Below are 16,547 nucleotides of genomic sequence, written 5' to 3' on the forward strand. Positions count from 1 at the left end.
ACTATAAATGGCAAATTTACAAAAATGCCAGCTTTATGGGTTCCCTTAAAACACTGGAAGATTTGGCAAAGCGAAACCGGTCTGCCTAGAACTCTCTAGAGCTAAGCTGTAGTTTCTCTCCTTTTAGATACCAATCCACTAGAATCCCCCTGGACCAGTTCTTTATTTCTGTACTTAAATGCATACTAAGGGCACTTGAGTTTATTTAAATGAAACTGTAGAGTTTTCTTTTAGAACTTTTTGGGGGCTTTTATCTTCCCAGAAATAAGAAGTGGTTTTTCAGTATCTAAAATGGCAACCAGCACATTGTATTCAATAAATATTGATTAAATGGATGGATAGATGGATGAACAAATGGATAGCTGAAAGAAACATTTTTTCACCTTCCATTTCCAGACATCAGTTTGCTGGATAGATAGATAGATAGATAGATAGATAGATAGATAGATAGATATGAATGAAAGAGATGAATATTTCAGTAGGAGAATGTATATATACTAAAAATATGATCTGTTGGGTTATAGATAGTTATAGAGCCTTAGGGAAGTAGTCCAGTAGTAGAGAACTTTACTTATAGGAAGAATATCTTACTAGCACACGCCTTCTTGTTAGTCAGGTTCAGCTACTAAATAATCAGCCTAGAACGAAGAGTGAAAAACAATGAGCTCTTTTAATATGGCTAATTCATTTGTCTTTAGTACACTTCAGGAACTTTAATTACCAAATCACCATACCAGCTACTTATTTTCACTTCATAATGTTTTACTTTTACCAGGGACCCTATGACAAAATACCAGACCAAATGACTTAAATAACAGAAATGTATTTTCTTACAATTCTGGAGGCCAGGAGTCCTAGCCCAAGGTGTCAGCAGCTTTTTTTTCTGAGGAATCTCTAACTGGCTTGCAGATGCCCACCTTTTTGTCGTGTCTTCTCATGTTTGTTCCGTGTCCGTGTTCTCTAAGGACACCAGTTATATTAGATTAGGGCCCACCCTAACAACCTCGTTTTAACTTCATTACCTTGCTGAAGGCCTTAAATTCACATACAGTCACATTCTGAAGTACTGGGGGGTTAGGGCTTCAACACCTGAATTTTGGAGGGACACAATTCAGTCCATACACTTACAGAGCTTTAAACATCAGCCAATACTTCTCAATAATGTCTGTAAGATACTTGCATCAAAATCTTTTGCAGAACCTCTTATAAAAGCATATATTATTGGCTTATACCCCACATGTAACAAATTTAGAAGGAGTGGAGGCTAGGGTGTCTGATTTTGAACAAATATCACAGTGAATCAATGTACAATGAAGTTCAAGAGCTATTGACATAGTTTTTCTTTTATTCACTGGCATTAAGATTCTGGTACCATTCCTCCCTATGCATGGCTAAATCTATAATACCTAAGAATATTTATTATCTTTCCCAGCAAGAAAATAATACTCTAATATTTGTCTTGTGCTTTTATAGTACACAAAAGACTCTTACTAACTTTATTTAGTAGATAAGAGTATAAAATATTTAGATTAGAAGCAGTTGGGTGGTTCAGTTGGGTAAGTGTCCAACTTTGGCTCAGGTCATGATCTCACAGTTCATGAGTTCAAGCCCCGTGTCAGGCTCTGTGCTGACCGCTCAGAGCCTGGAGCCTGCTTCACATTCTGTGTATGTGTGCCTCTCGCTGCCCCTCCCCTGCCCGTGCTCTGTCTCTCTTTCTCAAAAACAAACATGTTTAAAAATGTTTTAAAAGAGTATAAATTATATATTATACTAACCATATATTGTTTAATTTTATTTTTAGGGAGTATTGTGAAGGCGTAGGTTGCATAATGCTTGAGAGCTCAGTTTAAAGGCAGCCTCCTCCATCACTTACTAGTCAAGTTGCCTAGAGTAAGTTACTAACCTCTCCAGGACTTTTTCCTAACTTATAAAATGGGGATGATAATAAAAATAACACCTACTTCATAGGGTCATTTTGAGGTTTTATTTGGTTCGTACATAAATTCTAGAATAGTTTTGTCACATACTAAGTGCATAGTAAGTTTACTATTATTACTTTAAGGTTGGGGGTGAGACGGATATTCATGAGAATTAAAAGTCACACAGCTAGTATATAATAGACCCAGAACTTGAACACTCATTTGCTGACTCCATTCCAATTCTTTCCACTACTCTGCAGAAAGGATATAATTTTTAAGTTGGTATTAGTTCTTTCAAATTACCATATAATATTGTTACTACTTTTCAAGTCAACTTTTAAGGAAGAAAAAACACATTACAAAATACCTTAAATCTGTGTATATTTAGCCTACACAAAGATGGAATCGTGATTAAAAGCATTTTAGTGTGAAGAAATTATAAACAGCTATTGATTTTTTAATTGTGTGGAACTTTTGGTGATGGATTTCAATATTTAGCAATCAGCCATGGGCCGTCTATTTATTTCAGGAATTCTAAGGTCAAGCTGAGCTATGAACATGGAATGAACCAACCTAGTTCTCTGAACTTAATCTTCCTTTGAGTGTTTAGGAAGCTTCCTCCATTAGTCTGACTTTGTCCCCTCCATTAGTCTATTGGTGGGCATGGCATTCTACAGGTTAGCTAGAAAGACATAAAATCTCATTTGTCAGACAGAATAAGAGAAGAACAAAGAAACATTTTTTCACCTTCCATTTCCAGACATCAGTTTGCTGGAATACCCCTGAAGGTTAATGGCTAATATTGACACCTTTCTGACTTTGTAAAAGAAATCAAGCCCGTTCAATGTATATGAACGTACAGAAATGAAGATGAATATATGTCCCTAAACATATAACATGCAATTAAAGGTAACAGGGTAGGTTTACATATAGATTTCCAGGAATTTTTGTTTTTGGTTTTGCTTTCTTCCTTTTTTATGGGAAAACTCAAACATGTAAAAAAGTAAATGGAATAATATAATTAGCTACCATGTACTCATCACCTACCTTCAATAGTTATCAACTGATAGCCAATCTTATTTCATCTATAGCTCCACCCACTCCCCCACCCCATATCATTTTGATGCAACCCAAGTCATCATTTGATTCCCTTTATACATCTTTTAGTATGCATTTCTGAAAGGATTCCTTTTAACATAACCACAATATCATTTAGGTACCTAGCATTAAAAATAATTCCTTACTAGCTACATGTCCAAGGTTTGGAGGCACGCATGAAGTGATAGCTCATGAATTTCTACCTAGGAGAGGCGTCTGGACAGCGATCTGATTGGAAGGAAAGGCCAAGGGACTTCTTTTGATGCAGCATTTATATAGCACTTTAGATAATATTGAGAAAGCCTCATTTGTTAATATCAAAGGGTTGGAGTGGGGCTGCTGAAGGATAGCAATCGGATGGCAGTGTTAACTCTCCATCGCTTGTCAGGGCACCCTCACATGTCAGCAGGGGCATGGTTCTCTGGTGCTCACTAGGAGTGCCTTAGTTTAACCTGTTCTCTCACTCTGTAACACCCTTTCCTCTCTCTGATTTCTAAGTCCTACTTATGACCTTCCCAACTTGCTCATATTCATTTCCTTCATAAAGCCAACCTCTGAGACCTTAGCCCTTAGATATCAGTCTCCATTTCCACATTTAGTGTTGTTGCTGTCCTGTGTTACTCTTTATTATTATTATTATTATTATTATTATTATTACTAATACTTTTAATTGTTCTTTAAAGTTGATTTATTTATTTATTTTGAGAGAGAGAGAGAGAAAGCATGTGCAAGGAGGAGAGGGGCAGAGAGGGAGAGAGAGAATCACAAGCAGGCCCTGCACTGCCAGCTTAGAGCCCAATGCAGGGCTCAAACTCGTGATCCATGAGATCATTACCTGGGCCGAAATCAAGAGTCAGACACCCAACTGACTGAGCCACCCACGCACCCCTGGCCTGTGTCACTCTTAACAGCAAGAAAAGCAGCAACATTAATACCGACTACCATTTACTGAGAGCTTGCCACATGCCGGGGCTGCACTTAACATTTACCTCCATTACCTCTTAACACCTACAACTCTGTAAAGGAGGTGTTTTTCTCTCTCACAGATGGGGAAACTGAGCATCAATGAGTTTAAACAACTTTTTGTTTAAAGTCACAGTTGTAAGTGACCGTGATGGGATTTGGACCCAAGTCTAGTCTGACATCAAAGTCACCCTCCCTAATTATTTACCTTTTGCTTACCTTTTCCACATACGTCTTGAGTGCCTGAGAGACTGTAGACTCTCAGAAGAGCATCTACCACCTAACGTACCTAGGGCCAAATACGATGTCCCTCACAGTCCGGCATCCAGCACTGCCATTGATGATGACGTAAATCACTGCGAACACTGCTTTGATTTCCCTTTCAGGGCTATTAAAACTTGGAAAGTTGTTACTACTTGAACTTCATGTCTAGTGTGTAAAGTTGACAAAGTCAAATGCATGTGTCACTGTGATGTGCTGTCGCAATACAGTATATCCTCTTAAAATAAGCCGGGAAGCTGACAGTAGTCATACAGCAACAACCACAAGGTAGAAGAGAATTACCTCTCTATAATTGTATGTAATGAGCCACAGATTCTGAGCAATTGCTTTTTCATTTTGTTTTCCTGCTCATTTTCAAACACCCGCACCAAGGGATGCTCTGTGGCTTTTGGTGCCACCCTTGACTTCCATGAGAAAATTCCCAATTATTTAATAAGAATAGATGGTGTTCATTCCATTTTATGTAGAGTTCTACAGTCTCCTGGCCACCCTGCTTTTAACTAAAGTAGTGTCCCAATTCTGTGAAGATACAGAAATGGACCCTGTAACTACTAAAAAGATAGATCTCTTGGCCTAGAGTTAGTGGGTGGTAAAAGATAAGGCGGAGAGGTGGGGAATGATATCCTATTGGCAGAGACCCTGAGTCCCTATGGAGAAACTTAAACGTCATCTCCTGAAACGATCTTGGTGCTATAAGATGGATGAGGGTGGTGATGGGGAAGATAGACAGAGAGATTATTTGGCAACAGTAGAGGAAAGACAGGAAATAAAGAAGGCACCCAGAAAACTCTGGGAGCAGTTCAGACACAAGTAATGAGATCCCAGGTAAAAACAGTAAGGTTAGGGAAACAAAAGGAACAATCAAGAAAAATTATTTTTCAAAAAAATCAGTATAACTTTTATAGCCACAGAATTAGATTTAGGTGTGGTTAGTGTTATTATTCATTTTATCTCGGCCACAATACTCAAGCCACCAAATGGAAGTTCTGTAAGTTTACCTATTATTTTCCATAGACATCTGGTTTGATTGCTTTGTTATTTTACCGACTATGCATTCAAGACATTGCCCACCCTAGGACAGCTAGAAGGAACTTGCAGCCAGGTGTTAGAATCTCAGCTGTACTACTTGTTACCTATATGATATAAATGAGTCACTTAACATCTCTGACTTCCTATTCCAACTGAGAAAGCACATTGTAAATTACCAGATCTTACATAGATACACTGTGATACTATCGGGACTTCAAGAAAAGCTTTTGGTACTAAACCTGGGATTGCCTGCACTCTTGTTTTAAGGTTGAATTTATTTCCAAAATAAATATTATCATTTCAAATTCTAAACACTCTGGACATTCCTATATCAACAGATAATAATGTTGTAGTAGCCATACAAAATAATTTTTAGGGAGGTATTGTTACTTGCATTTTTTATATGTGAGTTTCACCTTCTTCCTAAGTCCCATTTTTTAAAAAGGGAAACAAAGAATTCATTTTGGTTCAGAAATTTAGCTAAACTTCATCTTTTCCTCTAAGAACAGAAAAATTGGGTTGACATCAAGCCCACTTAGAAATTATTGGGCTTCCTGTTACTGATAGATTCATTCAAATGTAACAGATGAATATCACAGAACATTTGGCTGTCCATATTCCAGGTCTGTTTGCAACTAAGAAGGACAAACAAAGATGTCTTAAATTTATAGCTAATGATAAATTGTGATATATTAAGATGAAATTATTGATTTATGGTTTTTGACCGTTCCTGTAGTTTATAAAACTTAACTAGTTACTGTATATATGAGAGTGATACATGGAAAAACCAGAAAGGCTATAAATGTACATATGTGTGCACTGATACCTGTAGCCATCAGCATGAATTACATAAGTCAAGTAGGGTTTTCTAATTACATACAAACTGTCACATGATCAAAAGATTGCATACATATAACTAAATTTTCAACTAGCATTAGAAATCTCTTGCATTCATATATATGTATATATGTGACATTCATTTGCATGTATATATGAAATTAGCACCCCTTTGGAAGTATCTTAATTTGTTTCTAATAAAATATTGAAAAACAATTCTTTTTAATACAGCAGAGTTTTTCTCGGGCTTAGATTGAAAAGCAGTCTGAAAACTATTTAACTTCTGCAGCATCTGGGGCAATAGTGGACAAGTGCCAGCACAGGACTTTATCGCGGTATAAATGGGGTTTTAAGTGTTTGTTTCCAGTGCAGGTTCTCGCAGCCCAGGCACTTCCCAGTCTCATTGTTCCTTTGTTCTAGCGGATGTACAAAGGATTGACTGTTTTGTTTTCTGGCTCAGAGAGATTAGATAAAGCCTGCATTTCTGAACTTCACCCTCTAGGCACGCAACCTTAAAATTCATTTCTATAGCTTATATTTTGCAGATTATATGTGGTTTAGATGATACTGATCACACCATTATTGTCTTTAACCTTCATCTGGCTTGGAGACAGATGACAGTATTGATCTCCTTTGAGCTATCGCTGGAAAGCAGCTGTCCCTCGCATCCTTGTCCTTAAAATGCCTCTTCAGCAAAAATGTGTCATCTCAACTATGACAAGGTTGTTCTTGAGTTTCCTTGGGAACTAGAATCTCCTGGTAGTGAAGTACCTTATTCTTGCCAGGCAACAGAAAACTTTCTGTGAGCGGAAATTATGTTCATTCTTTTTGTTAAGATGTCCTTAATTATAGACCATTATGTAGGATAGGAAATTTAAATAATATTGCCAGGGGGCGAAAAAAAGCTACAGTTTTTCTCCAAGAACCTATAAACTAGAATCATCTTGGGAATTTTTTTATTTTATCTTAATGGTGAGAAAGTTAGGTCATGGGAATTAACTGATAAGATTGTATCAAGTTTTTTATATGAAGAAGGCAAGTAAGGCTGTTAGTTTAGTTTTTAAAAATTGTATTCTACTTCTGCCTCCATTTTATCAGTGATTCAGAGGAAACTTTTTTTATGATCAAGTGTAAGTTTATATTGAGTGCCCATTCTGTGTCAGGTAAAACCTGCTTTACACCTCAAAACATCCGAGAATGTAGGTATTATTATAATCCCCAGATAGATGGGAAAGCAGAGATTTAGATGGATTAAGCGACTTGTACAAAATCTTCTGACTGATACATGATGGAGCCGAGGATTTGAACTGAGTTCTGTCGGACTCCAAAGCCCACATTCTCTGCTACTGCATTTCCCTGCTTCCATGACAAGATCTCCTGTTTATAGAAATAGTAACAGGAGCTAACAATGAATACTTACTATGTGCCAGACACTGTTCTGAGTGCTCTAGAGAAAACCCTCAATTTAATCTTCATAAACAGGGGCACCTGGGTGGCTCAGTCGGTTAAGCGTCCAACTCTTGGTTTCGGCTCAGGTCATGATCTCCTGGTTTAGTGGGTTTGGGCCCCATGTTGGGCTCTGTGCTGACAGCATGGAACCTGCCTGGGATTCTCTCTCTTCCTCTCTCTGTCACTTCCCCAGTCACACTATCTCTCTCTCAAAATAAATAAATAAACTTAAAAAAAAATTTTTAAATCTTCGTAACTATCTTGCCAAAAAGATAGTAGTATTATCAGCATTGCACGGATGAAACAGCGAGGCGAGGGGAGGTTAAGGAATTGCCTGAAGTACACAGCTACAATGCAGGAGAACCAGATTCAGGTCCAGGCTGCCAGACTACAGAGCCTACACCCTTTGGGTGAACCTCTGCTGTGCTTGGGTGTAAACCACATAACTTGCGTTTTGGGCTCTCTGGGTTACTGATGCCTTGGCTTCCTTGTCAACTGACATTTATATTATTATTAGTTCTTGTATTATAAAATGTTAGGTGGCTTGTGGTTTTTTTTTTTTTTTTTTTTTTTTTTTTGCAGTACGATGCAGTCCTATAAACCACAGCATAAAACACACACATGAAAAGACATTAGATTAACCACAGGCTGTATTTAGCTTACGTGTGGTATCTGTAGGTGACCCATAGATAGTCTTCTGAGTTGGCTGGCCATAAATGTCTTGTTGATATAGATTAAGATCACCTTGTTCCTATTTGTATTAATGTTAGTCACAAGCAAACACCTTCTTAAAACATATACTGTTCTAAGAAGATTCTAGAATCTGAAGTTTCAGAGTAAAGTTTCAGAGTTTTCATGAGTAAAAGGTAATTTGCCAAGTGTAGGGAAGAACTCAGATCTCTATAGCCGTGCCACTAAAACATCTGACCTGGCTTTGAGTTTTAGCCTCCAATATCTTGATCCGACTTTCTAGATCAAGAACCAGGTTGGATTTCTGAAAATTGCTCATATGTAAATGTCTCTCAATGTTGCTATTCCCTGCATTCGGAGTAGGGAGAGCCTTATTTCTCAGATGGTCCCACTGCATCATAGAATGGCAGGTCACCAAACACTATTGACTTAGTTCCTGATGTAGGGACAGGTGGCTCATCCTACTTCAAGTTCCACAGTGAAGATTCAATACACAGGAAATGGGATATGGGACTCCTCAAACTCGCCCATGGTTTTGAGAGTTGAAACTAAGTGAACAGCTGGGTGCAGGACTAACCCTCTCCACCTTCTCTGGAGGCTTTAGCAGCTCCAAAATGTCCTAGAATGCAAGTTGAGAACATGTAAGGAATCCCAGCTGTTGGGAGAATTCATTTCGATGAGCAAGCCTAGGTAAGGCTCATAATCAGGTCTGTATCTTTTGCAGTTTTCTGATGTTTAAAAACAATCCAAAGTTGTGCCACCTGGGAGGCTCAGTCAGTTAAGCTTCCGACTCTTGGTTTCGGCTCAGGTCATGATCTCATGATTCGTGAGGTCGAGCCCCACATCGGGCTCCATGCTGCCAGTGCAGAGCCTGCTTGGGATTCTCTCTCTCCCTCTCTCTGCCCTCCCCCTGCTTGCACATGTGCTCTCTCTCTTTATCTAAATATATAACCTTTAAAAAAAAAAAAAAAAAACAACTAACGTTATGTATACTTAACCCCCCAAATCCACAACCTAAAAAATAAAATGTTCAGGGGCACCTGGGTGGCTCAGTTGGTTAAGTGTCCGACTCTTGATTTCAGCTCAGGTCATCATCTCATGGTTTTTGAGTTCGAGTCCTGCATCGGGCTTCGTACTGACATTGTAAACGAACAAACAAACCAAAAAAAGTTCAGTACAAATTTCAAAATTATTTCCTAATGTCTGTATTTTCTATAAGATTTTTGGTATTTCTCCAGGCATAGCCTGGATGTTTGTCAGTGTGTGGCAAGTGCAAAACTTGCAAGCCAAAGAACGTAGAACCTTTCATGGAATTCTAAGCTCAGAACTTTCTTAACAAAGAAGTCTTATTCAGAAAAAGAAGCGTATCTGACTAGTAGCTAAGTGGGTTTCTTTTTTTAAATGAAATGGTAAATTTGAAAGTGGAGCAAAATGCCAATTTGTTTCATGGGCAGCAGATTCTCAGAGTCTTTAAGGAGAATGAATCTGTGTTACAGCAAACTAACATGTATTTGCACAAGTCTTTAAGCCATGTCATCTTTGCGGGTTTTTGCCTTGCAGATCCTTTACCTCCTGCTAAGTTTGAAGTCAATAAAGAGAAGACTACTTCAACCAGTCTGCATGTTTGGTGGACTCCTTCTTCTGGAAAAGTCACCCACTATGAGTTGGAGTTATTTGACAATAGCCACAAGCTACAGGAGACCCAAATTCAAGAAAGTACTTCCTGGAATGAACATACATTTTTTAACCTCACTGCTGGTAATAAATACAATATTGCCATCACAGCTGTTTCTGGAGAGAAACGTTCCCTTACAGTTTACACCAATGGATCAACAGGTAAGACCGCTTATAGATAGTCGAGTATTTAATACAGTAAACTGAAGAGATGAAAGTAAGAACGCCCCCCAGACCAAAGACAATAGGTAGATAAGTAGACAGACAGACAGACAAATGCTGTGCAGTGCAGGGGGTAGACTGGACTGAAAATAAGGAGATGTGGCTGCGCTGCTAGCTTGCTGGTTGATTCTGAACAAGTCCTGGAACTTCTCTGGGACTGGAATTCTCTCCAAAATTAAGTAGGCGTTTCCTAATGGCCTTTCTAACTCAAATCTTAGGCAACAGCATTTTCTGCCTCAAGTTCTCAGTTTGTAATAAAACTTATTTTTTAGGTGTTTTCATCCTTTGTATATTCTTTTCAGAACATCAAGTCATGACATTTCCTAAATATTCCGACGCCCGGCACGAGTTTTTACTCGCCCCCACACATCCCGATGTCAATGACACACTCCACCTCCTTCCATGAAGTACCATCCTTCTCACCATGCCCTGTCCTCTCGTTTTCTCTCCTGCTTTCTTGCTGTATTTCTGTTTTTGGTCTTGCATAGTTCTTCCCTTTCTTTTCCCTTTGCTGCTATGCCATATCATAGTTCATTGGCAAAATTACCTTCATACCTGTTAAGTGGGTAAACTATGATGTGACTTTAGGCATGGACTTTGAAAAGAGCATTAATCCAGGCTCCAGTGAAATTTCAAGAGTGCTGTTTTCATTACTTATTATACAAATTAGATGTACAGAGAAGCATACATAAATGTGTCATTTTGAATTAAATGTGTCTATGTCTTCTCTAAGGAAATTATCAATGACCCTTTGGCAATGCATTTTATGTCCCTAGTGCCGTCTCCGGTGAAAGATATCAGTATTTCAGCCAAAACCAATTCTCTCTTGATTTCCTGGTCCCATGGCTCTGGGAATGTGGAAAGATACCAGCTGACGCTCATGGATAAAGAGACCCTAGTTCATGGCAGTGTTGTGGACAGACATGCTACTTCTCATACTTTCCACGGACTGACACCTGGCCACCTCTATAACCTGACCATTGTGACTGAGGCTGCAGGGCTGCAAAACTACAGATGGGCACTGGCCAGGACGAGTAAGTTCCACTAACCAGCTGAACAAGAATAAAGCTCAAATCAAGGAAATGTTTAATAACCAAGGATTATTAAATTATTTGAATAATTTAATATGGGACGAATTGAAATTCTTATGTTACAGAAGGCCCTTAAGATGTACCCACTTTTCTACTCAGAGAAAGAGAGATTCCCTTTTATTCTAAATTTTAGATGAGCCCTTGGCAACATTCTCAAGTACAGAGTTAACCACTGATATAGTCTTAGCTTGTCTTTTTAGTATTCTGATCTCTTTGGTAAGGATTCCTACTTCCTTCTCTTAAATAAGCATCCTCTGCCCTGTGACATCACTCACAATGAGCCAAGATTACCTTTCTCAGTGCTATACAAAGACCTGCTCCTGTGAAACATCCGTTTCTTAAACCCAGTGTCCAATAAAACATGCCCTGAGACCCAAGGCTACAGGAGCTATACTCACAGCCTAACATAGCCGGATAAACTAATCTGTGCTAAGTGGTTTTGTTTTTTAAATTTTTTAAATGTTTTATTTATTTTTGAGAGAAATAGAGACAGAGTGAGAGCAGGGAGGGGCAGAGAGAGAGGGAGACACAGAATCCAAAGCAGGCTCCAGGCTCTGAGCTGTCAACACAGAGCCCGACATGGGACTCAAACTCACAAACTGTGAGACCATGACCTGAGCCGAAGTCAGACGCTCAACCAACTGAGCCATCGAGGTGCCCCAATCTGTGCTAAGTTTTAATGAATATTTCATCTACACATTCGTTCTATTCATTCATTTGTTCAGTATCTATCGAGTGTAAACTATATGCTAGGCATTGTGGATATAATAGTGTCTAACAAGGCCAAAGTCTTTGCCATTTGGAGCTTACATTCTAATGGATTCTAATGCTTCTGGTGGGTCTAATAAATTCCTTCTTTTGGTAAGCTATTCCCTCTCTTGAGAAACTATCTACTTCTAAGAGAAACTTTTAAGTATGTAGTGACCTAGAAATTATTCTAATAGGGAGAGTTCTTGGAACTACAAGAGATTGGTGAGAAAGGTATCTGGGGGCATCTGTACATTTACATACCCTTCATATCACACCTCAAAAGATGTATAAACATTCCCAACAGATGTGTATCATATATCCTGGGCCAGCCTTGGCTGGCTCAGTTGGTGGAGCATGTATCTCTTGATCTCAGGGTTGTGAGGGTAAGCCCCACAATGGGTACGAGATTGCTTAAAAATAAAATCTTTAGGTGTGCCCAGGTGGCTCAGTCGGTTAATTATCTGACTCTTAATTTTGGCTCAGGTCATGATCTCGTGGTTCATGAGTTCAAACCGCGCATCGGGCTCTGTGCCAACCATGCATGGTCTGCTTGGGATTCTCTGTCTCCCTCTCTCTGCCCCTCCCCTGCTTGCTCTCCATCTCTTTCTCTCAAAATAAATAAATGTTAAAAAAATTTTTTAAATAAAATATTTTTTTAAAAGTACCATATATCTTAAGAGTTATTAATGTATATCAAGAGCAAATTATACTTATCACTGGCTTATGCAAAATCAGTGTGATGTGCCCATTTTTAAAATGAAACATTTTTGTTTTGTTATTAGTGAAGCCCAAAATTACGACATAGCCAAGAGGTAGAAAAAGTATTCACCAAAGTGTTTCTCTTTTGTAATCATTTTCCTTTGATGAAATAATGACACACCTCTTGAGCTTTAACTTTATCATGATTTTATATGAAAGATAGCATATTTTTAGCACACAAAATTTTGTGATGGCCGATGAGTTGACCGATCTATTTATTATGTCCTTGCTATTATTAAATACATAAATATGGGAAGAAATTAGGCAGATGACAGACTTCTTTGAGCATTCCAAGACGTCATTTGCCAGTGAAGATCCCTAGGCTCAGTGAGATACACAGAGCTGTCCAGGGTTGCCCAGCTGACTAATGGCCATGTCTGAGCCAGATTCCAGGCTCCTGACTCCAATCTTTGTGCTCTTTCCAACAGCCAGACAGCCTTTCTTTGATTTTGCAGTATTATTTTTGCTAGTGAAATTGTTGTTTTCTTCTGAGCAGGGAGTGCGGCTTGCAGGGATTAAAGTACAGGTCAAAATTTGGCCATAAGACTGGTCCAATATCCTGAGTTAAAGTGTCTTTTCCTTTCTTCTTATTTAGCCCCCATGGAAGTCTCAAATCTGAAGGTGACAAATGATGGCACTATGACCTCTCTAAAAGTCAAGTGGCAAAGACCTTCTGGAAATGTGGATTCCTACAACATTACCCTGTTTCACAAAGGGGCTATCAAAGAATCCAGAACACTAGGACCCTGGGTTACTGAAACTCAATTCAAAGACTTAACCCCTGGAACACTTTACCAAGTTACTATCAGCTGTGTCTCCGGTGAATTGTCTGCTCAGAAGATGGCAGTGGGCAGAACAGGTGAGTGTAGGGCTCCAGAATATTCCTTGGTTGTCCAAATCATTGTCTGATCCATCTTAGATCCATTCATCAGGGCAAAATAAGTTCACGATTTGGGAAATATGGTCTACGTGACTAAGGGTGCCTACGGGCCAGGGCCCCATATATGGAGGAAAGCAGAGGGTTAACTGCATTCCTCTGAGTTATTTAAGCAAATGTGTTTGGAATGGTTCCTGAATGATGTGCCTAACTGGCTGTGCCTTGTGCTATTTCATGTCACAGCACTTAAGTAGCATAGATGCATTAGCATTGATACTAATGAATAAGACGTTTCTGATCAACTCTTATAGTGAGGGCCAGTTAGCACTTAATCATGTTTTCCATAAATTATTTTATTAACTTATGCAACCAAACATTTATCCAGTGCCTCCTATGTGTAAATTTCTGTGTGGTGAGTTTGGGAAGTTGTTAAAATATCAGGGTTCAGCAAACTACACCCTTTGGCCAAATATGGCCTGTGACCTATACTTGTATAGGTAGGTCTTGGCTTAGCCCCAAGCTAAGAGTGGTTTTTACATATTTAAAAGTTTTTTTTAAAGGAAAAAGAAAGACAAATATGAGACAGAGACCATACGCGGCCTGCAAATCCTGAAATATTTACTTTGCCAACCCTTGCTTTTAAGGAAGTTTCATTCTGATCAGACAAATATAGAATACACACACACAAAAATAAAAGAGTACATTTTAATAATAGTAATTGCATTGATATTTCCATGTATCAGTCACTAACTAAACACTTTACACCGTTATTTCATCAAGTTCTCCCTACAAAACCATGAGAGAGGTTCTGTTACTATCATTTTACAGATAATTCAGATAGATTAAATGGTGGGGTTAGAATTTAAACCGGAGTGTTTAAGTCAAGAGTCCGTTCTCTGTGCTGTTAGAGATTCCAACTAAGGGCCTTATGGTCAGAAAAACAAGAGAACAAAATTCTTGTTCAGAAGAGCAGTAAAGACTTCTCAGAGGAAATGGTTTTTAACTGGGACCTAAAAAATGTGAAGAGGGAAAAGAGGGAAGGGCATTTGAGGTTGAAGGAATAACATAAGCAAAGGCAGGAAGGCAGAAGAGCCCAGGATACTAACAGGTCTCCAGAACATGCAATTGGAGGCCAGCATTTGGGAGAGTGGGGAAGCAGGGAGGGTGGCTCCAGAGAGTGGTCAGAGGTTATGGGGTCTGATCTTGGAAAGCTATGAATGCCACACCCAGGACTTGGTGTTTTATTCTGTAATTAATGGAGAGACCTTACATGTTTTTAAGCAAAGGAATAATTAGACCAGAGCTATATTGCAAGAAGATTAATCTTGTTTTTGGAAAAGAATGTTTCATGACCACAACATGCAGTGTCTCTTCCAAAAGACACCAACCACATCCATCAATGTCAACATCATTAGAAGCAACATCAATATTGTCCCTAGGGATGGCGTGCAATCAAGAAAACACAGCGCTCCTATATCTAGGTTATTAACAGTGTGACAGAAAATTGCATTACTGGTATATTACCAGTATAAGATGATTTTAGCGTTCGTTTCTTGAGTGTCAAATGCCTCCAAAATTAGGAAAGAATGCTCGTTTGCAATCCACGAACATTAGAAGGGGATAGAAATATTTTGAATTGCAGCAATCAGGTCTCTTATCTACTTTTTCCCATGAAAAGTGAATGAGTATCCTTACTTTTGGTTTTTAGAATCTCCTTTTTGACATCATTTCACCGTTTAGTTCCAGAGAAAGTTGGGAACCTGGAAGCAAACAGCAATGGTTCGATAAGGTCCCTACTAGTGAGCTGGTCGCCCCCTGCTGGAGACTGGGAGCAGTATCGTATCCTGCTCTTCAATGATTCTGTGGTGCTGCTCAACATCACAGTGGGAAAGGAGGAAACACACTATGTCATAGATGACTTGGGGCTCATACCAGGAAGACAGTATGAGGTAGAAGTCACTGTTGAGAGTGGAAATCTGAAGAATTCTAAGCGTTGCTATGGCAGGACAGGTAAGCAAATACCAACGTGGTAATGACTGTTGGAACCTTAATTTGGTCCCTCTCCCAAGTAACACAGATAGTGGTCAATATCATCCCTTCTCCGCCTCCCCGTGTTCCCTAAATTTGAGATATTATAGACTGATTATAGACTGAATTAGGTTTGGTAATGTTTAATATTGTCAAATTAGAACATTAAAAATTGCTTCCAGTAGGAAGTCCATTATTCTATAAAAAGAAAGCCATTTTAAACACCAAAAGAATAGGAAGAAAACAATCTGAGAATCCTTCCCACAAAAGAGGACAGCTGACAATTTTTCTACTTGACCTAATTTGCCTTGACCTAATGTTGACTAATTTCATGTATCAAGGAAAGGCTCTATTAACGTGAAGAGGGATATATTTGGATTTTAGGGTAGAGGAGAAGGAAAATCCCGAGACATGGGTTTTGGTATTCTGGCTGTCACCACTATACTGTAACACCTTGGGCAAGTCACAACCCCTCTGAGTGTGTTTCCTCAACTTTCAAATAAGAGAATTGCCCTTCCAAGCTTAACATTTCTATGATATGGAATGTCCATACTTGATATGAAATTTGAATATCTTCTCTCTTAGTCTTGCCTGATGATAAATAAATAACTGCATTGATTCAATGTTCTTCTTAGAAGAATGTCAAAGAAAAGGACCAAGACACCTCCTTAGCTTGCCAACGGGGGTCTTCCAGTAATATCTTCATTTTCTAGATATTAATATCCCTTAAATAATGATCAAAGACCTATATAAGCTTAAACCAAGCTCCTTTTAGCATTTCACAGAACAAGTGTCTATGTCCTCTCCAATATTTTACCTCATTCACCTAAAATAACTTGGAATACTGTGAAACAATAAGGCCTCTCAGCATACTGTCAT

General features: G+C 38.8%; 1 protein-coding gene across 4 annotated transcripts in view; it reads left to right on the forward strand.

Annotated features, from left to right (window-relative positions):
• PTPRB (protein tyrosine phosphatase receptor type B) overlaps window positions 1-16,547 on the forward strand; it is a 118,391-nt gene that overhangs the window by 33,228 nt on the left and 68,616 nt on the right. For all 4 annotated transcript variants that reach the window (XM_058742044.1, XM_058742043.1, XM_058742045.1 and 1 more), the window contains 4 exons: window positions 9,828-10,103; window positions 10,940-11,197; window positions 13,359-13,622; window positions 15,381-15,650. In XM_058742044.1, the coding sequence (XP_058598027.1) occupies window positions 9,828-10,103; window positions 10,940-11,197; window positions 13,359-13,622; window positions 15,381-15,650 (1,068 nt within the window). The remainder of the gene's footprint in view (window positions 1-9,827; window positions 10,104-10,939; window positions 11,198-13,358; window positions 13,623-15,380; window positions 15,651-16,547) is intronic.

This window comes from Neofelis nebulosa, chromosome 8, assembly GCF_028018385.1.
Source record: "Neofelis nebulosa isolate mNeoNeb1 chromosome 8, mNeoNeb1.pri, whole genome shotgun sequence".
Classification (NCBI taxonomy): Eukaryota; Metazoa; Chordata; class Mammalia; order Carnivora; family Felidae; genus Neofelis; species Neofelis nebulosa.